General features: G+C 42.9%; 1 protein-coding gene across 1 annotated transcript in view; it reads right to left on the bottom strand.

The window, feature by feature from the left end:
* RNF13 (ring finger protein 13) overlaps positions 1–26,429 on the bottom strand; it is a 154,619-nt gene that overhangs the window by 114,540 nt on the left and 13,650 nt on the right. Inside the window, exons 2-4 of the mRNA XM_006259169.4 lie at positions 21,867–21,969; positions 21,209–21,336; positions 13,737–13,817 (exon numbers count right to left, since the gene is read on the bottom strand). Coding sequence (XP_006259231.1) covers positions 13,737–13,817; positions 21,209–21,322 — 195 coding nt within the window. The 5' untranslated portion in view covers positions 21,323–21,336; positions 21,867–21,969. The remainder of the gene's footprint in view (positions 1–13,736; positions 13,818–21,208; positions 21,337–21,866; positions 21,970–26,429) is intronic.

Below are 26,429 nucleotides of genomic sequence, written 5' to 3'. Positions count from 1 at the left end.
CAGCCAGGTGCCTTTTCTGAATTTAGATCCTCAGCTACTGAAATCAATCCCTCTCATGAAATCACTCACCAGAATCCTGTTGCTAAACCCAGTCATTTTGTACCACTCGTACAGCTGCTACAGGGGAAACTTTCATTTCATGCATCTTTTATTTATGAAACCATATTTTTCCTTTCAGGAATTAATTTTTTTTCACGTCCTATAGAAGACAATTAATTTTTATAGCAGAACAGAAAAAGTATCCCCTTTGTTTCCAAGAGCTGAATTAAAAAAAAAAATCCTAGATACTATACCAGAAGCTATATAAGACATCATCATTTTAAAGGGAAGGAAGAAAGAGTTCTAAGAGGAGAAGGAGAACTTTAGAGTTGTCATTTTGTGTGAGACATGCACCTTTAGGACTCAAAACCATACACACATTCCCTCTTCCCCCACCAGCAAGTAGGACTGGGATTTTCAAAGGGCTCCATAAAGGGTGAGGAGTTAATCTGCACAATTGTTTCTATACTATCCTTTTTTCCAAGGCTAGTCAGCCTGGTGCTCAGATAGGTGACATGGCATCTTGAACTCGCTTACACTTATAACCATTTAAACTAGAGCTTAGGATTTAGTCCTATACTTTTTTGTATGGGTTATGCCTGGTCAAATTCCCTAAATACTATTGGTACTAGTTTTTATAACACTTGACTGTCAATATTTTTCAATATTAACCAATTCCGTCAAAATCTTATTTCAACTCTGCCACAATGTGTGGCACATGTCACACATTTTCTAATCCCTTCTCACAAGTTACATTTTTCAAACTTTGCATCACTTTTATGCTAAAGCGAGACCACTAGGTAGGACAGATCCTGAGGGGTGCAGTGGTGTAAACACACACCCTTTTTTGGACCATACCATGGGGTAGCACCTGGCAGCTTTTTTTTTTTTTTTAGACCCCAAAGCAAGTAAATCTCATCCACTCTCTTCCTCCAAACACCAAGACAGAGGCAGGAGAGGGGGAAAATGGGAGCAGGAAGGACATGCTGCTAAGAATGGAGGGGAGGGGAGGGGAAGGAATGCCAAGAGCTGGGGGGCAGCGGGGGAATTCTTACCTGATCGGGGGACTTTAAAAAACAAAACAAAAAACAAAGTCTACTCTGCCCATCCTACTGGAGTGAGGGGGGAGGCTGGGGAACATCCACTCCTGCAGTAATGCTCACTGTGCCTGCACCCCACTTCATAAAATCCTGGATCTTCCCATGCCACTATTATAGTGATATAATGCATCCTAGCTTCACTTTTCCTTTTTTATGGTAAAATATTACAGCCTAAGCCACACAATGCTGGCTTCTCTGGCAATCAGAAAATGACATGACAAAAATGGGTGTGTTGCTAATCCTTCTAGCCCACTAAACCTCTGATAACTTGGGACCTACCGAATTCAAGATGGCTGCCCCCGATTTTGAGGGCAGAATGCAGGGCCTAGCAGAGGGCCCCCATGCCTCTTCTTGGCTGTCTGCCATATGCCCCCCCCCCCCCGCTCCTTTGTCACTAGGAAAATAAAAACTAGAGTTAGTTCAGTGTGAAGAGCTGAGAGCAAAGTTCCCACATGAATAAACAGGCATACTTAAACAGGCTTAAGCAATACCTTTAATATTCAAGTCAACAGGATTTGGCATATAGTTAATGCTATGTGCACAAATGAAATGGCTGCCTGCTTAATGTGGTATCTTAACTGGTACAGTATTTATATGTTCTGTATCTGTTTGGACTACAGTCTCTTCAACTCTCTTCAACGCAGAGATTCTTGTATTATGTTTTTTTGTACAATGGGATCACAGTACAACAGACTGCTGTGCCCCCAACTGTAAATACAAATCACTTCAAAACTTATAACCAGAGGTTTAAGCTAATTAATCAGTTTTAAGTTAAACCAGGGCAACTTGCTCAAGTAGACAAGGTCAGAGAGAGAGAAGAGAGAAACAGAAAGAAAAAACAAAACAAAACAAAAATCAAACCATCTACTCTGATTCTTATGTAGTTAACAAACTATAGGATGTTAGGGTGCTGCGTATCAGGAAACAAGTTACAAAAGACAAACAGATATTTTATTTAGTCTGTTAGTATCATCTTTATTAATACACGTCTAAAATCCTACTAACTGTTCTCAACTTTCATAGAATTCTCCCTCATCCCCCCCCAAAAGGTACAATACTGTTTGTGAAATTAAAAAAATATATAGTACAGTAACTTCAAAGTAATTATCTAATAATTAACTACTGATGGTAACTTATTTAAATCATCAAAACTCATTTAGAACAGTCTCAAGAGTAATTCTCCAGGAATTCCATTTTAAGTCAACCTTTGTTAGTGTGTCATCACTTAACACTGTAACCCAAATACTGCAATGGTTTTCTAATGTAGAACCACTCAGTAAAACAGATATCAAACAAGGACAATTTGTATTTATTTTGAACAATCAAAAAGATTAATAAACCTGATATGTAAATTAGGATTGTAGAAATTCTTATTTCTATTTAGGATTATCCCTAAAAAAAAAAATGTTGTTTTAAATAAACACATGATTTTTTAAAGGACATTTGTCTTTTTATGTAGAGAAGCTGCGACAGCAATCTGGTCTTTTTCCGAGTTTGTGGTGACAGACACATTACTCTGTCTGGAACTACTACCTACAAGATATGCTAGAAATTCTGTATTGTTGTGCAGAGAACCAGGATGAGATCCTCCAAAGGTTTTGCAATGGATTAGGAAAGGGGCAGGCAATTATTTCGGGCAGAGGGCCACTTAACAAGTTTGGCAAGCTACCAGGGGCCACATAGGTAGCCCAGCCCCTTGACAGTTGCCCTGCCCCCTGGTCACCTCAGTCCTGCCCCCTAACGCCTCACCTGTGCCACCAGAAGTCCATCCCCTTGCTGACCCCCCCACCAAATACTCCTTTTGGGAGGAGGGGGTTGCCATCTTAGAACCAGAAAAAAACAAACAAACAAATCATACACTAGAAGTCAAACAACTACTATATTTTAATTTTCTTAGAAAAAATATTTGTCATGACTTGTGATTGTGTACTGTATACAGAAGGAACTCAAGAATAAAGTGTCATTCTTATACTGTTTATATGTGGGGGTGTGGGAGGGGTGCGTATGCAGGGGATGTGGCTGTGTAGGGGGGCATAAGGTATGTTGGGGTGTATGTATATGTTGATGGGGGTTGTGGAAGCAGGGTGTGGGTGTGTTGGGTATAAGGGGGGGGTGTAGGGACCCCCCCACACACACTCCCCCCCATGGCAACAGCCCTCGCTGCCTGGCAGGAGCAGCAGGCATGGATGTCTGGGCACTAGTGCCCGGTGCAGGCGCAGCTGTACCCAGTGCTGTGCTGGGGGAGGGAGCAGAGTCTGATCTATCACCAAGACTGGGCACCGCATGCCTGCAGCTCCTGCACTCCCACAGGGGAAGTCCTGTACCAGACTTTGTGGGGAAGCAGGGCATGGGGCACCCTCCACTCCCAGCAGAGTGCAGGGACCTGCGCAGCATGGAGTGGGGGGAAGCAACAGGCTTCAGTGCAGGGCTTCCCTTACTGTGAGTGCGGGAGCTGCAGGCATGCAGCCCCGGCGATAGGGCAAGCTCCACTCCCTCCCCCATGTACTGCTGGCCAGAGCCATGCCTCCACTGGGCACAAATGTCCTAACCACCACACCAGCTGCTGCTGCCAGGCAGTGGGGGCTACGCACCATGAGAACGCGTGGGGGCGTAGCCCCCAGTGCCTGGCAGCAGCAGCTGGTGTGGTGGTTAGGACATTTGTTACATTTGGTGTGGTGGTTAGGACACCTACACCCCACACCCTCACACGCACACCATGCCCAGCTGAGCTCCATACTCCCACTGCCCTTCTGGGCACAGGCTCCACACTGAGCTCCCTCTTCCGCCCAGTTGCAACTCCACCCGCCCCGCCACTTCCCTACCTGCTGGAACAAACAGGTTCTGGTTGCAACAGCAGCCCCACCTGGAAGCTGAGCAGATCCCTTCCACCCACGAAGGTGGGAGCAAGGCCCACTAGGGTACATTGGGGAGTTGTACACATGGGCGCCTCACTCCCACCCTTGTGGGTAGAAGGGCTGGATGCAAGTGCCTGGTGGGCCAGATCCGGCCCGTAGGACTTATTTTGTCCACCTCTGGACTAGAAGGTACCAACACATACATGAAGAATCACTTTCCTTTTTTTAATGTAAACTGTTATAAAGTATTTGCCAAAATTGTAACACGAGGAATAAATTTAAAACTGATCTCATTTAAAACAGAAACTAAAGTTAAAAAAATGCACATACAGAATCTGAAAATTAAATTTCAATAAAACACATAATAGTTTGTTTTTTAAAAAGTTAACTGTAAGAATGTTTAATTGAGATTCTCTTATTCAAGGGTAATCAGGCAAAGAGGATTCCATAAATGGATCATTGTAAAGTAAGCAAGACATTTCCATCTTCATTACATTCTTTGGCATCAACTATTTCACTGTATGAAAATAAATATACTTTACAAGCTGTAAATCAATTGAAAAAGCCTAATCATAAGCATTAAATAATTAGCACATTTACATTCTACATCAACAACTATCACAACATTTTTATTCATTATAAAACACAAAAATAAGTTTCAGCATTACTTCAAGGTTAAAGATTTCTATCCATCAGTTACTGCAACTGACTAAGTTGCAATAGGCAATGTTATCCAACAGTTGAAGGACTGAATTCAAATAACCTTATATCTCTTTTCCATGTCTGGCCATTGGCTTGTTGAGAATCCTTGACAAATCACTTACATCTATCAAATGGAGGCAGTTTAACAGTTCTCATACTAGCCAACCTCTCCTATAAGAAGGTAAAGCTGAGTAAGTCTGAGATTGTTTTTAAAGATGTCTTTCAAATTAGTTGAAAAAGAAAGTGAATGTTTTCCTTCATTGGGAAAAAATGTTAGATTTCATAGACATTCAGGCTGGAAGGGACCCCGAAGGATCATCGAGTCCCTGCCCCCTGCCCCAGGGGCAGGAAGTCAGCAGGGTTCATAGGATCCCAGCAAGATAAACATCCAAACGTGTCTTGAAGGCATTCAAAGTGAGTGCTTGAACCACCTCCGGCGGCAGTCTATTCCAAACCTTGGGGGCTCGGACAGTAAGGAAGTTCTTCCTTATGTCCAGCATGAATCGGTCGCAGTGGAGTTTGTGACCATTCGATCTTGTCATCCCTTGAGGTGCTCTGGTGAACAGACATTCCCCCAGATCCTGGTGAGCACCCCTGATAAACTTATAGGTGGCCACAAGATCACCCCTGAGCCTACGCTTTTCCAGGCTGAAGAGTCCCATGGTTCTCAGCCTTTCATCATAAGGTCTGTTTTCCTGACCTCTGATCATGCACATGGCTCTCCTCTGCACTCTCTCGAGCTTCCCCACATCCTTTTTGAATTGTGGAGCCCAAAACTGGATGCAGTACTCTAGCTGTAGCCTCACCAGGGCCGAGTACAATGGGACTATGACATCCTGGGATTTGCTTGAGAAGCACCTATGGATGCAAGCCAGCGTTTTGCTCACTTTACTAGCCGCAGCATCACACTGAAGGCTCATGTTCATCTTGTGGTCAATCATGACCCCCAAGTCCCTTTCATCTGTAGCGCTAACCAGCATAGCACTGCCGAGCCTATAAGGATGCTGCAGGTTTTTCTTCCCAAGGTGGAGAACCTTGCATTTTTCGGTACTGAACACCATCAGGTTCTCATCCGCCCATTTCATGAGCCTGTCAAGATCTGCCTGGATCACCCTCCTGTCCTCAGGTGTGGATGCTTTACCCCAGAGTTTGGCGCTGTTGGCAAACTTAGCCAGCTCACTTCTGACACCAATGTCTACATCTTTGATGAAGATGTCAAAAAGTATAGGCCCTAGGACAGAGCCTTGATGGACCCCACTGGTCACAGCGCACTACGACAATTGACTTCCATCAACTACCACTCTCTGGGTCCTACCGCGGAGCCAATTCCCCAGGCAGCAGATCATGGTATGGTCGAGGCCGCAGTTAGCCAGTTTTCCCAAGAGGTGATCACGGGATACCAGATCAAAGGCTTTTTTAGAGTCAAAATATACGACATCAATCTCTTCCCCCTTGTCCTGGTGACAGGTCACCTGGTCATAAAAGGAAATGAGATTGGTCAAGCAAGACCTACCCACAACTAACTGTGCGGGCCGGGCCTCGATCCCGCCCTCGTCGCCATGCGCAGCGGTGATTCTGATCCCATTTTGGCCGCCATGGGCAAGCCGGGGGCGAACCGGACCCGTCTCCGGCGGTGCACGCGGGCTGTGGCCGTCAGCCCGGACACGCAGGGTGGGAGAAAACCGCGAAGCGGCTTGCGCGCGTGAGTTAGAATTAGTCACGGAGGCGTAACGGTTGATTGAAAAGATTGTTTACTTACACCCAAAGATGGTATCGGTGTAGGCTGGATAAGTTTCCAGGCACAGCTCCCGCTTGAACCCTCGTTGGAGGATTCTGACAAAACGGTTGCTCCCACGGAGTTTGCTAGGCTCCGCGGGTCCAGTTAAGTTGGGTTCGAAAAGTCTCCCCGGAGTTATTCAGGCTCCGCGGGGTCTGAAATTACAGGAAAGGGATACGTCTAGGATTGCGCTCGGCGACGGGGAGAGGCGAGAAGCGAAAGCTCTGTAGGCTCGGTTCTATTGCCTCTCTTGCCTGCTTAGGGGAGGTGCGTCGGGTCCGCGAGGGTCCACAGCGCTTGTAGATCTTCACACAGAATCTCTCTCTCTTCCTCCCTCCTCCGGCTTGGGCGGAAACTACCCAAGCGTTTTGTACGGCTAGCAAGCCAATTGCTAGCCGCCACGTGTGCCTAAATTAGGAATCGGCCAATAACATGGCGCGGATCCCAATACAAATGGCGGGAACTTCTTTGCAACGTGTATCACTACGGTGCAAGAAAGAGATGCACGCTGCAAAGAAGTTACAATTTGGCGGGAAATCCCCCGTTGCACCAGAGCTCTCTCTAGCAGCAGAGAGCTCTACCGTGCAAAGAAAGTGACAAATTTGGCGGGAAATAATTTAGCGGTGCCGAAGCGCACACAAACAAAAAAATCACAACTTCGGGTTGTGACACTAACTTGTGCTGGGTATCCCTCAGGATATTGCTGTCAGCTAGTCTGTTAAGGATGGCCTCTTCGATAATCTTTTCCAAGACCTTCCCCAGGACAGAGGTCAAGCTGATGGTCCTGTAGTTTGCTGGATCTACTTTCCTCCCTTTCTTGAAGATAGGCACTACATTGGCCTTCTTCCAATCTTCGGGCACTTCTCCAGAGTGCCAGGAGTTCTCAAAGATCTGTGCCAGGGGCTGAGCTATGATGCTTGCCAGCTCCTTGAGTACCCTTGGGTGTAAACCATCAGGGCCAAGTGACTTGAAGGTATCCAGCCTGTCAAGGTGTTCTTTCACGAGGTCAGTTTTGATGGAGGGTAAGGAAACTCCCTCACTTGGGCCTCCCTGATCCACAGTGGGCAGAAGCGTCCCATGGGACTGATGAAAAACTGATGCAAAGTACCCATTAAGCAAGTTTGCTTTTTCATGGGCATCGGTTGTCAGTTGTCCCATCTGGTTTAACAGGGGTCCAATGTTGCCCTTGTTTTTCCTCCGGCTCCCCACATATCTAAAAAAGGACTTTTTATTGTCCTTGACGTTTGTAGCTAGCTGGAGTTCAGCCGCAGCCTTGGCTTTCCTGGTTTGCTCTCTGCAGGTCGGACCAGAGCAGAATATTCCTCCTTGGTGGTGGTTCCAGTCTTCCATCCTTTGCAGGTCTTCCTTTTAAGACGCAGGTCTGCTAGTTCCCTGGAGAGCCAAGGGGGCTGTTGTGCCCTTTTGCTGCCTTTCCTCCAAGACGGGATAGACTTTGCTTGTGCATCCAGGATTGCTCCCTTGAGGAGCAACCACTCAGCTTGAACTCCCCTCTGCTTTGGGTTGTGGCCTTTTAGGGCCTCACTGACAAGCCTCCTTAGCTCATCAAAGTCAGCTTTCCTGAAGTCGAGGACTCCTGTATTACTGACTAACTTGCCAGCTTTACGGCGGATGGTGAAGGTGATCAGCTCATGGTCACTGTCACCCAGCTTCCCTTTGATCGATAGGTCGCCGAGTAGGTCGTCCCCAGTTGCCAGTACCAGGTTGAGCAGTGCTTTACCTTTCATTGGCCCGTAGACTTCCTGCGTCAGATAGAGGTCATTCACACACGAGAGAAAGCTTTGCGACTGCTCGGATTTAGCTGAGCGCTCCTCCCACAAGATGTCTGAGTAGTTAAAGTCTCCCATGACAACCATGCACCAGGAGCGCGCAGCCTCAGCCAATTCCCTGGCAAACTCAAACTGTTCCACTCAAACTATAAAGATCCTCTGGAATTTGGGCCAATACCATGCCCAGCTTTCAGTCATACACACTTCTACTTCCAGCTGTTATGGCTCCAATGAAGCTACATAGCCAGGAGGAAAAAATTTCTCTTTCTACCCATTCCTTCTGATGCCTTTTCACTATCTATTGCTATCATTCATTCAACAGGCATTCGTGCTACAGCAACTTGGTTCACACAACTATATAGGGCTTACCACCATCCTCCCAACATCGCTGCTGCCTGCTTGGAGCGCAGGAAAGAGCCCGGTGCCACCTCCAGCCCCAGCCTTGCTTGCAGGAATGAGGTGGCGGTGCTGAGAGGGGGGGCTGCTGCCACCCCAAAATTTGCCGTAGCCCCCCCAAACTGCCCGCCGAGAGCCTGGTGGTGCCACTGGCCCCAGCCTGCAGATCTGGGGGCCTGCGTCCCCCTGAGAAGAGCCTGGCACAGCCCCCCAGCCCGCAGCCCTGTTGGGGGGGCGCATAGCAGCAAGAGCTGCACCCCCCCCCTCCGGTCCCACACCCACTCACAGTTCCTGCTGCCTTGCTGCCTGCCACAGCCCGGGGCCTCTACTTCTCCCCGCTCACCCCAGTCCCTGCTGCAGCAGCCAAAAAGCAGCCAATGCCAGCTGCCTGTAGCCACTGGGCTGAACTGTGCCCCAATCCTCCCGGGGCCCCACTTCTCCCCACTCACCCCAGCTGCTGCAGCAGACCCAGGAGCAGCTGGCACTGCGGCATGGCACAGTCCAGGGGCTGGGATGAATGGGGAGAAGCACAGCCCCGATTTCATAAGAGTGAATTTACCTCACATATAAGGAATTTTGGGTAGGAAAAAAGTGATCACATAAGAGCAAATTCACATATATGGAACTAGCATAAATCAAGGGAAACCTGTACTAATGAAGCAGTTAATCTCCCGTTTACTTTTCTTGATTTTTAAGTACCAGCCTGTAGGATTTTACTGTTAGGTAAAACATACTTTAAAATTATTTTTTAATCTCTCTTATACTTCCTCATTGGCGGCTGTTTAGACCATGGGTGCTCAACCCCGAGCCAGTGGGCCAAACCTGGCACATGAAGTCATATCATGCACACAGGGATCCCCAGGGGTCCAGAAATTTGGCAGCAGGGGAATGGTGGCAATTAACACTGCCACTGTTCTCCTACCACCAAATTTCTAAACCCCAGGCCAAATCCCCACAGGCAGAGACTGAGCCTGTGAGCCCAGATCAGGTCCTAGGCCAAATCTGGCCCATGGACAGACTTGACACTGGTAATCTAGCCCATGAGATGAACAAAAGGTTGGCCACCACTGGTTTAGACAGGTAAAGGCTTATTTAACTTTTTATTTATTCTTCTGCGTAAAACAACTCTACCTCTATCATCCTTCCATATCTGCTCTTGAAACTGCTTTTCTATGAACTGCCTCCAGTCTACGTTTTGCTGCAATCCAGATGTAGCCACACAGTAACTATACAGTTAGCTCCCCACTGCCTCCCTACTTTTTGTAGTTCTATAAGCACTGGCTTTAACCTGGATCTAAGGAGCCATTATTAATCAAGTTAGTCTAACACAGGGTCAATCCTGAGTCCACTGAAACCAATGCAAGTTTTGTCATTGGCTGAGCACCAAGAAGTCTTTCTTTAGTTGCTTAGCAAGTCCCCTCTCTCCCACCAAGATCAGATTACTGAATTTCTCTAACTATAGAGCTTCCTGTCTGTTATTCATAGGATGTAGCTTGTATCAACTGCTGAAGCTCACATGCAGCAGACTCTCTCAGTCCTCTCTCTTTTTTCACATTGACTTCTTTATACAAGTCATAACATACAGTTTCCAAACCTATATATGAGATTCTCATTAGTTGTAGTCTGGTATATTTTACTGAGCTTTACCTCAATGGATCTTTTGTCATACAAGCTCAACTGCTCCTAGCATCATGTTATGGTTTGAATAAGCAGGTGCTTTTAAGCCCATTTTTGATACAATGGAAGCTATAGCTTTCTGCAATTATGCTTTAAGGTGGTCTAATTCAGACAATTGAGTCTGTCTTAGAATGTAAGTTACAATTAAGAAGTCCAATGGATCTTCTCCTTGTGCTTGCCCCTAGAAGTTTTCACATTATGACCTGAGACATGGGAAGAATCATACATCTAATAGTGTTGTACTAATACACCATAACATAAAAAAAACTCCAAAAAACTTAGAATTGTAGCCTTGATTTACACCAAGTCAAAGTTCCCACTAAAAAAAATATCAAGTGAGAGCTTAGTACAGACAGGCTTGCTTTTGTTTGGATCCAAGAACTACAGGTACAATTTATCACTAAAGGAAAAAAAACTAGCAGTGTACCTGCTGTAGTCTACATACCACATTGCATAGATTACTTGCACACACACCCGCAAGATTTTATTCCTCTAGCTATTTAGTGAATCCTATGTCAAAATGCAGCTGATATGTTATGCCCCTTCTACACATTACAGCTACTGAACAGTTAACTGATTAATTGTGCAATTACCTTAAGACCAGGTAGTCGTGCAAAGTGTATATCACATGACAAAAAGCTCCAACCAGCTATAAAATTAGGCCTCAAAAATGTGTACTAACTTTATAACTGGTTGTTATCAAGCTTTAACTTGCTTTAATTTGTAACAGGGTTTCCCCTGCAGCAGGGAAGCCCCATCAGCTCCCAGCATGAAATGCCTGGGCCCAGGGTATCACAGCTACTGCAATCTCCCATTCTCATGGGTGTGTGAAACCCTTGGGCCTAGGGGATCATGGTTTCACACACTCCTGAGCAAGCAAGATCACAGCTGCCAAGATCCCCCACCCCTACCGGCACACTGGCACTGCACCCCTGCAGTTGGGAGCCCCTGAACTGTGGGGGCTCCCAGCCACAGGAGCTTGCTTCTTGCCAGGGCAGACAGAGCCCAGGATTATTAATCCTGTGCTTCCCCTGCACCGGCAATAAGGTGCAATGGACTCTAAAGTGCAATCCCACAATCATGCCTCCTGCTATTCACACATTAGCTCCTATTGCACCTTTACCTGAACGTGTAGAGGGGGCATTAGGGTCATAAAAATAACTCTGCTGAACAAGTTACAGCTATGATATTATATTAAGGTTCTTTTCATAGATTTCATAGACATTAGGGCTGGAAGGGACCTCAGAAGATCACCGAGTCCAGCCCCCTGCCCAAAGGGCAGGAAGTCAGCTGGGGTCATAGGATCCCAGCAAGATAAGCATCCAGTTTGCTCTTGAAGGTGTTCAATGTAGGCGCTTGAACCACCTCCGGTGGCAGGCTGTTCCAGACCTTGGGGGCTCGGACAGTAAAGAAATTCTTCCTTATGTCCAGCCTGAAACGGTCTTGTAGTAGTTTGTGACCATTCAAGCTAGTTGTCATCTTTTGGGGTGTTCTGGTGAACAAACGTTCCCCCAGATACTTGTGGTCACCCCTGATAAACTTATAGGTGGCCATCAGATCACAGATTCATTTTTCTTGAAATTACATATAGGAAAAATGTAATGTGAAGATGTTTAACCTAATATCAGTATACAGAGAGATGGAGTAGGAATCTCATGCAATTAAAAAAAAAAAAATGTCATCAAGTTTCATGATAGGACATGCATCTAAAAAATAAAAAATCTTCCAAAACCCATCAAAATGTGCTGTTTTCAGTGAATGCAACAATGCATACTAAGCCTCTCCTGTTCTATGCATCTGTTTTAAGCTCAGTCCAGCTTCAGTTGTAGAAAAAAAAATGAAAAAACAGTCTAGCATGGTCCCACGTGTGCCTTCTGAATGCCTTTTGGGCAGACAAACTAAACAGAATACTTTGCTCAATTAGGAACTAAGGCAAAGCCATTTAAGTTAGTGGAAAGATTCCCACTGATTTAAAAGAGCTTTGTATCAAGCCCTTGCTAAGGCAGGGACTTATAAAAAGGAAGTTTTCTTATGTCACTGTTTGCATGGATTTCTCCATTCCATACGGGGCTTTCAGGCTGGGATTCTGACTGTTAACCCACAATTCCATCAGACTAGGTCAAGATATTTTACCAGGTTAGAGGCAAAAAGTGAAAAGGTCTGCATTTACAGGGTCTAGAATTCATACTGGTGTGATCCATCATTTTGGGGTGAATCTTCAAATTGCAGATGCCAGAGTATACAGGTATAGTTAGGAAGCTACGCCAGGTGATATGGTAACACATGTTATTTGGGCACCAGGTGAGAGATCCGATACTAGATCTGCATTTTTATCACAATCTCAGGGACTGATTATGTCTTCAAGGTACTACCCTGTTTTAGGGTCAGTGTAAAAAAGCTGACATGGCATTCCTCCCTGTGCAAAATTCATAGAAAATACAAGTTGCTTACAGCTCTCAACATAAAAACCTAGCTGTTTAATTCAAATGATTTGGCTATAAAGGTCCCCACTAAGCTCAGTTCCTAGTGTCTACCAAGATGATACAGTGCCTTCAGGCACTCTAGAGAATGCAAGCAAAGAGCCACTCAGTTACAGGGTGGAGTGTGTACTCCCACTAACTGAAGTGGAATGGAGGTGGGCACGTCAATACTCCCTCAGAAGGGACTGGGCTGACACTGCTGTTCATTCTACCTCAAGCGGTACAGTGCATAACGAGCTATTCTCCCAAGGCATAAGGAAGAGAACAGGTTCCTATTACCCTCTGCTCCTTTTAGTTTTTTCCGCCCATTTTGGCTTCTTGTTACACATTTGTGCAATGGTAAAACAAAAATACATTCTGCCCTGCAACACACAACACTGATAGCTTTACTAGAATCCACATTTGGAAACAGCTCTTTCGAGACTGCTTTGCTTCTCTCTATCTCCAAGACATACTTAAAGCACACAGTTTTTGATCAGTACATGTCTGTTAATACATACCTCAGTTGGGGACCAGTGCAACAAATGCTCGAGTATGTGAAGCTCACCACTAAAACAAATGTTTATTACAAAAAGAAATAGCAAGTCAATAAAAATAAAATGTAATAATTCAAGCCATTTTTTTGAAAACCTTATTTTCTACAGGCAAGAATAGTTCTTGTGTGGCTTTGCACTCCAAGGAAAGACTATATCAACTGAAAAAATACTGGATTTTAAACACTCATTATGTAGCAAAAAAAGAGATGGTTGGTTACATGAACAAACTTAAGATGCACCTGCTCTTAGTTGATTATTCAATACTTGCACACGCATGCATATGTGTTTATTATTTACCTAGTACTTAAAACAAATTGCAACAAAATCATCTCATTCGATAGTTTTCTTTAGATTATACTTTTTTCTGTGTATTCAGAGATTTCTTACCTTCAAGCCTTCAGCCGGTAATCGATAGCCAAACCTGGCTGGCAGATCATCAAATGTCTGAGTTGCATTTTCAAAATTATACTAAACAAATTTGAAAAGTAGAATAAAATTAGTTTTGTAATACATATCAAACTGAACACAAAGAAACATCAAATAATTTAGAGCACAAGTGTAGTACTAGTGATAGGGCCCTCCTAATACCCAAGCTAATGAACTAGCCAAACTGCTCTTCCAGTACCAAAGTTTTTCCAGGGGTTTACATCCACATACTCCCCCAACCCAATCTTATTGCATTTATCATTTCCCAAGTAATAAACTCCTAAGGCTCTCTTCACTCAGAATAATTTAACAAAAAAGTAAATTAATTCCACTCACTGTGATGAAATCTCCCCTTTATTTCCTAGAATTCAAATACCTCTGTTAAACCTCTTTTGCAGAAACTGAATTTAAACAAAGAACACCTACAAATGTTACATTTACCACAACTCATGGAGATGTTCCTGAAAGAGCAGTATTTTTTTCCACTTTGGGGGAGATGTTGCTATCGAAGTGTCAGCTTTGTAAGATACATTAATCCCTTTATCAAGATTTTATCCTTCCTCATCTCCCTACAAACTATTCCATTTAAACAGTTAACAAGTTCTATTTTTCTAATCAAAACTAAGAGTCAACGTAGAACAACACTGCATAAAAGAACCTAAAATTACATAAGTCACATTTCTCTTCTCTGTTATTTTCCATTCCCACAAGCCAGAGGTAGTGAATGGAACATTCAAGTCTCTAATAAATAGGGTGAAAACAGTCCGGGTGGGTTTTCAATTTTCTACTGGGAAAATAAAAACACTGACTACCTGTAAAAATTGTTGATTATAACAAGACAGATGAAAATGCAATTGATATGATACAGTTTGAAATGATTCATAATTGTCCATTTATTATACCATTCAATTGCCAAATATTCTTCATCCTATTTACTAAATAAGACTGAAGTATCGTCTGATAACAAGAATGGAAGACAGGAGCTGTCAAATTCTAATATAAGAGCTAACAGCAATGTACTTAATGCCCATCTCCAAGTCAGTGGAAGAATTCCAACTGCCTTACAAGACACACAAACTTAACTCTCTACACATACATTTTACTTGCAAATTTTCAAGTCTGTCCTGAAAAATACTTTCTGGTCCACCAAAACAGGGTTTCCCTTCTGCAGAGTTTTATAACTCTACAGGAAACGGAGGAATGGAACAAAATCTGAATGGCAGGCTTTTACCTACCTGCTCAAACTCTGAAGTGCTTAAATCATTATATTTTTAGATATAAATGTTAATAAGCACATACAATAGATGCATATTTTGCATTCAAAAGCAGGTCTAGTTTCATCCCAACTACTTAAGTCCAATAAAAGATATCGCCCTAAGAAATCCTTGCCTCTAGCATAATTTCTGGATCATCACAGCTATAATATCACTCTAACATAATATGCACAGAAGAATATTTTAAGGAGTTAATGAATGAGAATGGGCCTTTCCATTCTTCTGCTTCCTTGCCCTTTTACTGTCTTGAAAAATCTCTTTAACTATACTTTGCCCTCCTCCGGGTCCTTCATTCCGAGATGAGGTAAACAGTCTCCTATCTCCCAATCCACATCCTCCAGTCATCTGTTCCTTCAGTACGTACCCCTTGAATTCCTATTCTACTATATTTCCCCCCACATTTACATACCCACTCTCCAAATTATTCAAGGAGTCAGCAGCACGTCCATTTATATTTACATAATACTCTTAAAAATGTTTGACCCTGCTTCATATGCAAGTAAAGGTACAGTAAAAGCTGCGTTACCCGGCACTTTACCATCCAGAATTCTCTATTAACCGGCATCTGTCACTGATACCATCTTGCTGTTTGGGACGCAGCCGAGCAGTGTCACTAACAGCAGTCTCATCCGCCATTGTGATCACATTGTGATCGCGTTGAGCTTGTGCCTGTGCTTTTGCTGTGACTTCATTGCTGAATATCTCACCCATCCTGCAACTATGGCTACCAATACTCTATCAACAAGCAGAGGACAGAAGCGAAAGCGTGTTGTTTTGACGATTACGCAGAAATTGGACCTAATTAAGCAGCTGGAAAAAGGAGAAAACAGGAACAGGTTGATGCAGAAATTTAATGTCAGCTCATCGACGCTCTATGACATCAAGGCACAGAGGGCAGAGTTACTCCAGTTTGTGACGAATTCTGAGACAAGTAAAGCAACTGATCAATGCCATACTCTGCACAAACCAAAACTGAAACAATTAGACAAGATATCGTATGAATGGTTTGCCTTAAAACGTTCGGAGGGAGCTCCAATTTCTGGCCCAATACTGATCAAAAAAGCAAAAGACTTCTATCAATAAATGGGAATGACCGAGGCCTGTGTTTTTTCAGATGGATGGTTGTCTTGCTTCAAACTTCACCATGGTATCAGTAGACTTGATGTGTCTGGAGAAAAAAATCTGCTGATCACGAGGCTGTTGAAAAATATAGTGGATTTTTCCAGAAACTGGTTGTGGGGCATGGCGTATCCCCAGAGCAGATCTACAACGCTGATGAAACTGGCTTTTGGTGTTGTTTGTTAACTTCTACCCTGGCTGGTGCAGGTGAAGTTGGTGCAGCTGGTTTTAAGCACAGCAAGGACTGCCTGACTACTGATGTGTGCAAATGCAGCAGGCACACACAGAATCAAGTCACTAGTGGTTGGAAAATTCAGGCGACCAAGAGCATTCAAGGGTGTCATTCATCTACCTGTTGAGTACAAGGCACAACCTAATGCATGGATGGACAAGGAAATATTTTTGCATTGGTTTTACTATGTCTTTATACCAGCAGTGAAAGAGCATCTGAAGAATCTGAAGAAAAGCCAGAAGACACAAAAGTTATTCTGATTTTAGCTAACTGTTAAGCTCACCCTCCTGAAGCAGAGTTAGTGTCTGGAAATATTTTTACCATCTTCCTGCCTGAAAATATCACCTCACTCATACAGTCTATGGATCAGGGAATTATCAAAAACCTGAAATCCATCTACAGAAGGGATTTTATGAAGGAGCTACTTGACTATGAAGGCAGCCTCCAAGAATTTCAGTCACAGTATACCATTAAGGATGCAATTTTCAATGTGGCATGTGCCTGGTGTGCTGTGAATAGTACAACTTTAAGGAAGGCTTGGAGAAAATTGTGGGCAGCAGTGATGTTTGCAGAGGGATCTTCTGACGAAGAAGAGTTTGCAGATTTCAATGTGAGACATAAAAAAGAATCGTTAAAAGAGATTCTTGATATCCTTCAAAATGCTGACCTCACTAAACTCAAAGATACTGAACTTGAAGAGTGGGTGAACAATTGATCAAGACCTTGATGCTGCACAAACCCTTACTGATGCTGAAATTATGGAAGAGATTGTGCACCCTGACAGATCTACTGCACCTGAATAAGACTCAGAAGAAGACCATAGTGAAGAAACTAAAGTGGCTTGGGCTACTGCTGCACAATGTCTGGAAATATTCTTGAAATTTGCTGAGCAGCAGTCTTCTTATTCTGCTCAGGAAGTGATGCAACTTCATGTTGTTCACAACAATTTCCTGAAAAAAGCCAACTGACTTGCAGGCAGGCAGACATCCGCAGGTTGCTTCAAAGAGCTCTGCAGCTTGTGTCAAGGATTCAGGCAGCTTGTGTCAAGGATCAGATACTGACGTTGATGATCCTCAAGAAGAGGCACACTCCGAAGCAGAGCCACATTCTGAGGCAACCTCTGATCCCAAGGTGCCTTCAGAAGCAGCTGAGGGGCAGTAATAGTACAGTATACTATTTACTTTATTATTCCTTATATCATAGTTAAAATATTTAAAGTTGCTACATCATAGTTAAAAGTTACATTAAAAGTTATAATAATGTTATATTAAAATGTTATATTAAAAGTTGTTATATCAGTTAAAATTAAGGCTTAGTTTCTTTCTTGAAAAAAATTCTCAGATAACTGGCATATTTGACTAACTGGCCCCATTCCCCATGGATGCTGGTTAATAGAGCTTTTACTGTACATTGTACAGACATGACCCCCATCCTCTTAGACTGCAGCCATAGTAATAGGAAGTACAGGTTTCCCTCGCCAACCACGGTTTTGAGTATCCACGCTTAATATTCTATATACCATTTTAGCTACCACGGTATACAGTTTTGAGTAACCACGGTTTTCCGTAGCCGTGCATCAGACCGCAACCTGTCGTTTTTCCCATAAGTCTTTTGTCTTGCTAACCATGGGAATTTTCAGGAACCTAACCCCAGCAGTTGGCGAGGGAAACTTGTAGAGCAAAATGCAAAACAGAAACAACTGAACTCTTCCACCGTAAGGTATATAGTCATATGTAGAATATAGTATGCTGGAAGATCAGTTTCTTTTAGGAACCTAAGGGGTTGAAAGGTAGATTTATAATGAAAACTAATTTAACTGTGGAGTGGTGGTAGCCAATTAAAGATTTTCATATATCTAAATTAGTTTTCCTTAAAATATCTAGCTGCAAAGACATATTAAAAATTCATAATGCAAACCTAGTAAAAGCATCCCATGTGTCAAACTACAATTCAATATTTGGCAACTGGTATTCCCACAAACTTGCAGAGCCTATAATTTAATAAATACTGATTTGAGTACTTGGGTTCAGTTAGTCTGAATAATAATTTTCTTGGATATTACTATGGGTAAGAGCAAATAATTGATTACAGCTATTAGATCCAATTATTTCAGTAGCTTGAACTCCCACCCAATTGCAGCTTCCCCCCTCTAGATTTCTGCAGTATCTAAAGAATGAGTTCTAGGTGGTACAAAAATCATCTTTCATCACTAACCCTCGACCCTAAATTAACATTACTCTCAAGCATGATGAAATGTTTATCTGAGGAACTATTTAAAGATCTAATTGTACTATTAACATGTGTGCAAGCACAGAAAAATCACAGCAACTTAAAAGGGGGCAGGGACTTATTACAGGGCAAGTAATGCACAGTAACTGTCCAAGTGCCTGCAGTAACTTAATTCCGCTTCATTCAGGGGTAAAATGTCTTGATTTAGTGTTCAAATACACAACACAGGAACAAAAAATTCTTGCCCATTTTAACTCAATGTAACATGCTTGGTTAGTCCATGCATTACAAGTATATTAACAATACCCAGGGTCACTACACTACAAAGGGTACAGAAAACAAATTATAAATTAAAAGAGAACAAGGTTCTTCCTCACATCACCTGCTCTGTGATAATATCTGGTAAATAACAGTAGGTGGACAGTTGCTGAAAGCTAAACCACAGTATCTTAGCCATCAATAAAAGGAAGCCTCAGAGTAGGGCCCAACCCCTTCAATGAATGGAGGCTAGGCCACCTATGGGGGACACAGCTTACACAGATTTATTTGGCTGGTATATAGAGGGTATATAGAAGGCTAAGCCACCAACGGAAGACACAATTTATACAAATTTCTTTGGCCCATATAAACCTACCTCCCAGGCAACATAAGCTATGCAAACAAAAGAACTCTTGCTGTAAAAACTGAATCTAAGTGAACAGGTCTGTCAACACAGATATGCCAATAAGGAGATATCCTGACAACATTTTAGGGGATAGACCTAGCTTTGGGAAAGGTAACAGCTTATTCTTCCACTCCCAGTTTATGTTCCAATCACACAAACATTAAAAATTATACTTGGCTTTATGCAGACAAGCAGTTCAGTTATCACCAGTAGGACTATTTATATGCATAAGTAAAATGTATTTAAGTGTGCTAGTTACCAATTTACTTGGCCAATTTAAAATAAATAAACAGAAAGTTCTTCTTAAAAACCTATTGTACAATACTAGCAAATTGCCCATCAAGAATGACGGCGGGGACAGGGCATTGCCATGACAGCAAGGATGGAGGGAATGGAGGTGGGGGCAAGGCCAGCGCCACGCTGCTACCACCCTGTGACACCTCCACTCCATCCCCACCGTCATTCCCCACTCCCTCCCTGCATCCAGCCCCACGCCACCCCACCGCTCCATCCCCTCCGTCATGGTGGCACTCCTTCCCTGCCATCATTCTTGATGGGCAATTCACCCTGCATGCTGCACTGGCTGGAGCCACGCCCTCTGTGAAAAAACCGCCCCTCCATCTGCCTCACTGCTGTGAGCAGGCAGCTCTTCCCCCATCTGTTTCATTTAACACTGAGTTGTGACCTATGCTGGAGACATTCCTGAGGGAGGGGGAACCTGCTCCCACTGTCTCAGTTTCCCTACCACTGCAGGTCATGTGACTAGTTCCCTCACCTGGGAAGGTGATGTCATTAGGAAGCACCAGGCAGCAGCCAATGGGGCTGCTTCTGGTGAAAACTTTTTTATGAGGTCAAACCAGGTGTATACAAGGGTCCCCATGAGGCAAGGGAAAGAGCCATACTGGGGAACATGGAGTAAACACACAGCCTCTGGAGCTCTTCTAGGCTCCAGATGAACATATGAGTAACTTACCCGAACCTTAACCAGAAAGATCGTTTCTACATTGCAGTAAAGCTTTTCAAACAGCTACTAAGCTGGCACTGTTTGCTCTGGGCTATTGTTTGATACTTCTCTAATCTGTACCCTTCCCCAAGCCTACCTTCTTTACCCAATAAAGCTTTCCACTATAACCAGTATGGTTGTATTAGCAGGGAGAGGGATTGGGCATGCCTATATGCTCCCTAGGTTCAGCTAAGGGAGGCTACCTTTTGTGCTTCAGCCTAAGGAAGCATCCCAATTTCTTGCAGCGGGTCAAGCACCTTCAAGGGCTACCAGGCCTGTGTAACCCAGGGGCACAGGGCCCATATACAGACCACAACCCCTGTGGTGGCAGCAGTACCCCAGGCTTGCAGGTGTGAGGCACTCTGGGGAGGCACTTGGAGCTTGGTACGTGGTCAGGCACAGTGAGGTGGGTGGCTCAGCACAGGAGCGCCCCCTACTGGTCCGCCACACCTCCCAAGAGCATTACAGACAGACAGACACAGACAAAGCTTTTATATATATTGAGGGATGGGGGACACCTAACTTAAGATGCCCATGTGCGTGCATGTGTGCAAAAACTAGGCTGGGATTTTCAAGGGCATCTTAAGTTAAATGTCCCCCTTCCTTCAATTTCAATGATGTTGTAGTGCAGCGGGCTGGACCCGATGATCTTCCAAGGTCCCTTCTAGCCTTAAAATCTATGAGTATCTACATGCTCCATTTAACTACTTTGAAAACCCTAGCCTTTTTTTAAAAATAGTATTCAAAATAGTATTCATTTACCTGGTAAAATGTGTGGATAATTTCAATGACATTTACAAATCTGCTTTAATACATCTCCTGCATTAGATGATACACAATTAGGAAAACCTGAAAGAAGTTTCCATTATTTGTACAATTTTAACTACATGTAAAAATTATTATGGCACTTACCGCTAAAATATCTGCCTCCACAGGCAAAAGATTAAGGAAAGCAAACAACTGAACTGTCAAAATGGTGTAGATCTGAGTGGCAGACAGCATTAGCATTCCTATTGACAACAGCATTTTTAATTAAATACCTGCAACATAAACAAAAGAAACTGTCATGGCACCAAGTGAGTATTTTTGTCCTTAATGTAATTTGCTTGCCAGTAGGGGTCAGTTGAAACAAACTAACACTTCTTTGGATTAGCCCAAAATAGTAATTGGATATCCTATAGATCTTCATTAATAGACAAGAAAGTTTAATTTATATCACTACTTCACAATAAAAATTTGTTTGCATGAAGCTTCTTGTTTCCATCCAGTTTGATGTCTAGAACACTAGAATAGTTAAGTATTAAGCTGAAAGAGACACTGAAAATAACTTAGACAATATAAAACTGTGAAAACAACTTGTTTTTGCCATAAAGAAAATGACAGTACATATAATGTATTTTCAATTATTCTTAATAAACATGCTCCATTTTACACTTACCCCCTTTTGCCACAAACATACAATGAGAGATATTTGCTGTAAGTTGCACTTAATGTACAGCCAGTGTCTCTCGTTTGGATTTACAGCTACGCAAACTAATAGAGCAATTCTAAGAGATAACAAAATACTCACCAATTCTGTGGTCTTCAGTCAGTTTTGTGAATACCAAGTACGTCTCAAGAGCAGGCCATAAGAGAATTTGGTCCAGTCTTTTTTACTGGTGATCCAAAGTTTCCTGTAAAATTTGTGTATTTTTTAAATCTTTTAAAAGCAAAATGTTCTCGTTTGGTAAATTTCAATATATTTCATGGTTTTAGGCAATTCTAAGGAAATCATTCCACTTTGTTTATATATTTCCAGTTAAAATATTTTACAGGTATAGAAAAATAAATAATTTCTGAGCTGTCAGATTTTGAAAGTAGTAACTTAAATGGGAAGAGATGAGACACTGAAAACATTTCTGTAAAGATTAACTTTTTCAGAAAACAGTCTCTCTCAGACTTCTATCAAGTCAGTTTTAGAGTCCAAGGCAATAAATGTTTGACATTCATTGCTACAGTAATTTAAACAGTCTGTAAGTAGGTATTGAAAAGTGACCGTAAGTTATTATCTTTCTCAGTTGCCTTCTATGATCACTAGCTGATATCTGGTTGTAAATGGATTGATCTAGAAGGCAAAATAGATACTGTTCTTATCCTGTCTTGATCCCAGCCCACAGAAATTTTTTTTACCACTATACCGATGTTGGTGTGGGGTGCAATAATTTTTTTTCATGAAAATAGCTATAATCACACTGATACTGGGCGGAAGCGTTATACTGTTATAGGAGTATAAAGATGACTTACATTGGACTAGTTAAATATTCCTGTATAGGAAGTGAAATATATTGATAGGAAGCACCCTTACAGTGATAAAATTGCTTTCATATTAGGAGTACTTTCACTATACACAGTTAAAACTGAAGTGTGAGTGCGTGCGCGCTCATGCATGCATGTCCACACATAAGTCCATACGTCCTTTGATTTTTCTATGACACATCACCACCACATATAACCACTACAAAGATTTCAAACAATACTTGACATATGTCAGCTAGTTGCAAATGTCTGAAAAAATGATCCAAGTGCCACAGCAAAAAACTAATTCCTGGACATTTTCAAGCAATTAAAAATAACTGAGTTATATGGCCAATTAAAACACCCATAGGTTAATTCCTGGCAGATACCAGTTATCACTAGTTTTCGGTTCTACAGACCAATGTGCTGATTTATTTAAGCAGCACAGAACTAATTAGCAATTACATAGTTAAGTGATAAAATGCATGTAGTCAAATGTCTGTGTTTCAACAAGTGCACATATTGGCATCTACATCCTTGCCATTAGCAACACAAATTGCTTCTTCCAGCTCTGAAATTTTTTCACATGTGCTCTAACTGTCATATTATTTTCACCAGGGTTTTCCTGTGACCTATACAACCTAAACAACCACTTTACACCAGTAGATATCAAAGTGCTTTACAAAAGGGGTCAGTATCATTAGTCCATTTTCTAGATGGAAGAAGTAAGTAAGGCCCTGTGTGGTGAAGTGGCATGCTTACTGTTATGCACTAATAAATTTGGGAACAGAACCTAGATCTACCAAATCCCAACCTCATTTTCCATCTAGTGACTGAAGCAAATGAATACATGAGGAAAAGTTGCTTCTCTTCCCATCTTGAACACTGATTTATTAAGATACCTCAGCCTCATCTTTCCTGACAGTAAAACAGCAGTAAACCTTTGTAAGGCACTGTAATAAATAAGCTTTTCACGTATATGTTCTTTTACCTAAAAACAGCCTTTTCATACAAAAAGCATGTCTTTGTAACAAATGAGGAACTTGAAGGCCTTGGTCAGGATTTTGAAAAAGTGACTACTGATTGCATGTTCCCAACATCCTCTACCATAAAAAGGCTTGATTTTTAGAATGTACCAAGTACCTAACCTCTTTAACAGCTTCTGCTGAAGTGAGCTTCAGCAAATGAAAGCTTGAGCTGTGTATCTAGTTTGGTTAATCTAAAGTGCAAGTCTACCTTGCCTTCTACTTGACCTCAGACTAACAAGTCTAACTACACCTCTTTAACAACAGCAGGTCTCTCTAAAGTTTCTCTACCCAAACAACAACTAAAATCACTAATCCCTTTTGAAAATCTTGGCTTCTAAATGTTACCACAATACAATGGCAATATGAATAGTCCAAAATTATGACCAAAATTACCCCTAGAGAGCAAAAACTGCCTTCAGGTTTGGACAAAAGTAACAGACTGAACCTATGAGCTATAAAATGTCAGATTCTCAACTGTGTAAAAATCAACATAAATCACTGATTTAACAGTGTAACAGAGGCTCAGGCACAAGCCCTGTTACTGAAACAGTTTTGGGCAGGACTGACCTGACAATGCACTCTGCCAGGTGAAGGGAATTACGCACCCAGGGAAGGGCAGGGTGATTAGCCTGCCATGGCCAATATAAATCCGGTGGCGGGACAAACACACTTTGCTTTCAAAGAAGAAAAGGAAAACGAGCAGCCTGCCCTGCGATCTAGGAGGACGCCGGGACCACCGGGCTCAGGACAGCATGACTGGTCAATTACAAGGCAGGCTAGGTACCTGGGAACCTCAGCGGCTCTCGTGAGTGCGGGGAAGAACCAGGGCTCCGTGGAGCAGCTCTGCAGGAAGTCCACAGTGAAGGGAGTCTCTCCGAGATGATGTGTGGACAGGAGGAGCTAGCATAAGCCCCCGGCCCATCAGGACAGCAACGACGATGGAAGTGGCAGTGCGGACAGCAAGGGAGCAGCCAGGGCCGCTCCCAACACGAGGCACAAGCAAAAGACGCAGAGAACGCGCCTCACTAACAAGGTAATTAGTGATAGATACGGTGATCACTACAATGTATCTGTAAGGCATCGAGCACCGAATTACCTTACCGAATTACTTTCCCTCGCTAATGAAGTAATTAGCGAGGCAACTGTTATTGTGCAACACCCTGCTGTGAAATAAAGCAGCACTGTGAGAAGTTACCACTTGGGTGGCGTTACGGATTCCTCAGAAAGACCACTGAAACCCTCTTCTTTTCCTTTCTATCTAAGTCATGGCAGGTGAGTCCAGAGGGAGACGGAATTAGGATCGATCACCCACTCACAAACAGAACTACACCAATCAGTGCAACTGGTGGATATAATCATTGTTAAATAATTCTACTGAAAATGTTAAAGAGGGTATAAAACTCAGCTTCCTCTACTATAGCCATGTTGATTCCGCAGCGTTAAAAACCCACAAAACCATAATTTAACCACTACAATCAACAGCTTCTGTCTATGAATACACAGGACGAGCAAGTCTGCTGAGTTACTCTTCAAAGAAGTGCTGCCCTTTAATACTGCTGAATCATTAACTAGATTATGCAAGGTGGATTTTTTTTTTTTTTTTTTGCTTTGCTAGCCTATTTTTAATTCCTGCACAGAAATATTTAGAATACAAGCTTAAGCATTTGAAAGTCTCCCGGATGTGAATATTAATCCTTCCTTATTTGATAATTTCCATAAAGAAGGCAGGGTGGATTTGCTCCTTATAAACTAACTAAATCAGAGATGCATATGCTTTTATACACAGCAATTTACTCCATCAGACGCTATGACAGGACTATGAAGTTACAATGCTATCAGATGCTACAAAGTTGCAATGAAGCCAGAAAGCAACAGCATCAACACAAGCACAGCCCCCCGGCCCTGTCACAACTCCACCCATGCCAACACCTTGGGAAGTCAGTAGCAGGGAGGAGGAAAAGGGTGGCAGCCACATCACCCCAGCACAGCTCCTTACTTCTCTGCCCCAGCACAGGCATAGGCACAGTCAGAGCCCTGCAGCAGTGTGGGTTGTATCCAGGTTGCATGACTACTTGTTGCCAACCCCACCTCATTTATGATCTTCTTTACCGAGAGATCGAGAGGTACAATCTCCATAATGACATTAAATAATATTAGATATGAAATAAACTTAAGGCCAGGGCCGTCCTGGGGGGGAGTGCGAATTGGGGTGACTGCCCCAGGCCCCACGCTTTGGGAGGCCCCGCAGAACTGGGAAGAGCAGTGTGGCGACTCTGCGCTGCCACCGGTTTCATGTCCAGTGACTTAGCATCCCCTGCGAATCCACCGCCGGCTTCCTCATGTCTGGGGGCAGGGCCCCACACAGGCTGATTTGCCCCAAGCCCTGCACCCTGCTCAGGTCATCTCTGCTTAAGGCAGTCACCCGGTTTATATAACTGGCTCTAATTATAGAATAGCTGCATTAAACAAATATTTTTTTTAAATTGATCAAATACACTTGCCAAATATCACTAAGGGTCACGTTGTATCTGGCACTGCTTTTCCCATTATGTTTATTCTCGCTGTTTAGGATGCAAACTCTTAAACAGACACCATCTCTTATTAAGTGGGTCCCCAACCAATTTGGGACCTGAAGCTGCGTATTTCACTATTTGTATGAAAGTTTTCATATAAAAATTATTAAATTTAAGTTATGAAGTCAAGCAGACAAAATGTTAAGAAGCACTAAAATGTACAGTTCCCTACATAATTTTAAATTCTGGTCTCCTTTATTTAACCAGTCATGTGGTTATTTAACCAGTCATAAGATAGGGTCATATGGAAAACAGTAG

This window comes from Alligator mississippiensis, chromosome 7, assembly GCF_030867095.1.
Source record: "Alligator mississippiensis isolate rAllMis1 chromosome 7, rAllMis1, whole genome shotgun sequence".
Classification (NCBI taxonomy): Eukaryota; Metazoa; Chordata; order Crocodylia; family Alligatoridae; genus Alligator; species Alligator mississippiensis.
The sequence above is the reverse complement of the archived record's forward strand: the minus strand, read 5'-3'. Positions and strand labels throughout refer to the sequence as shown.